The 1,476-nt window shown below is 29.1% G+C and overlaps 1 protein-coding gene across 1 annotated transcript in view; it reads left to right on the top strand.

Moving 5' to 3' along the window:
• Positions 1-1,138, top strand: part of LOC101498674 (plant cysteine oxidase 2-like) — a 3,824-nt gene extending 2,686 nt beyond the window's left edge. Inside the window, exon 5 of the mRNA XM_004489615.4 lies at positions 820-1,138. Within this exon, the coding sequence (XP_004489672.1) occupies positions 820-950 (131 nt within the window). The 3' untranslated portion in view covers positions 951-1,138. The remainder of the gene's footprint in view (positions 1-819) is intronic.
• Positions 1,139-1,476: the final 338 nt, after the last annotated feature.

The raw sequence follows: 1,476 nt of genomic DNA, 5'->3' as shown, positions 1-1,476 counted from the left end.
CGATTATGTGTATAATGATACCCTTTTTGCACACATTATGTAACAAAATACACCGGTCTTTGTTAAGTTATTGACATGGCAGGAACAAGATAGACCATTTATTCTATGTGTGTCCCTTTCCTATCTTCTACATGCATTCTTGCCTATTTTAGATTTAGGCAAAATGTTTTGGGGAAAATATTGTGCGAGAGAGAAAAGGAATTGAGAGAGTTTCCCTTTGAGATTTTAGAACATTGGGCAACAAATGCCTTAGGGGCTACTCAACTTGTTCTTCCTTTTCTCTCACACACTATATTTTTCCCAAATTGTTTAACCCAATTCCAAAATGAGCAAGAGTTGCACATAAGTGATGGGAAACGGGTCCGGTTGGATAAGTGGCCAATCTCGTTCTTGCCACATCACTAACATAAGATACATTTGTTTATTTTTGCAACAAAATGTGTGAAAAGAGAAACTAAGTATACATAATGGGACATAAAAGACCTATGTAGGACAACGAAAATTTAAAAGACTAACACAATGCAATTAAATAACTTAAAAGAACCACAAAATGTATTTTGTCTACAATATTATATTAGTTCTTAAAAAATGCACCTTTGAAGTAAAAACATAGTTAAACTTCATACAACATGATAAGACTCACTAAAAGTTAATCAAACAATTTTACTATGATTGTACGATTGGAGATGCTCTTATAAGAAGTTGAATTTGAATAGTATGAACTTGTTAACAGATAGGGTTTGAAAATAAAAATTCAATTAAAAATTAAATAATTCTTATCATCGAGTCTCTTACAATTTGTGATTTGAAATAATGTAGATGGAGAGATTGCTGAGTTGAAAGAAGAAAATGAAAGTTATGCATGGTTGGAAGAAATTGAGATGCCAGAAAACTCTCAAATGGATGGGATTGAATATCTTGGTCCTCCAATTATAGAGAGTGCCCTATAAGACTATAAGATATAGATTATGTCAAGATTTAAATATGTATTCCATACCACACCTTCTTAGATGTTCTTAAATGTCCATATTACAAACATATACACAAATCCCCTTCACTTAGCTTTCCTTTTACTTTTCATTATGACATTTGTTTGTTTGTTTCTATTCCCTAAAGGTTTTAAGATCGATTTTAATAATTATATGTTCAATCATCTACTATATTTTTTTTTTTATCATTATTACAAATATATGTTTCAAGAATTAATATTGTAATATGACAAGATATGAAATATGATGTTATATATATATATATATATATATATATATATATAACATCATATTTCATATCTTGTCATATTACAATATTAATTCTTGAAACATATTTATATTTGTAATAATCAACACTTTGAACGCCGCATAAAGTTATTTGTGCAACCTCATTTTTTTTTAGGTATCACCTCTTAGAATTGCTTCCTAACTTTTCCCTTCTACACCTTTTTTTTTTTTGTTTAGCACACATATTATAATAATTATG

This window comes from Cicer arietinum, chromosome 2 (assembly GCF_000331145.2).
Source record: "Cicer arietinum cultivar CDC Frontier isolate Library 1 chromosome 2, Cicar.CDCFrontier_v2.0, whole genome shotgun sequence".
In the NCBI taxonomy this organism is placed as follows: domain Eukaryota; kingdom Viridiplantae; phylum Streptophyta; class Magnoliopsida; order Fabales; family Fabaceae; genus Cicer; species Cicer arietinum.
Note: the sequence above shows the minus strand (reverse complement) of the source record. Positions and strands in the feature narration are given on the sequence as shown.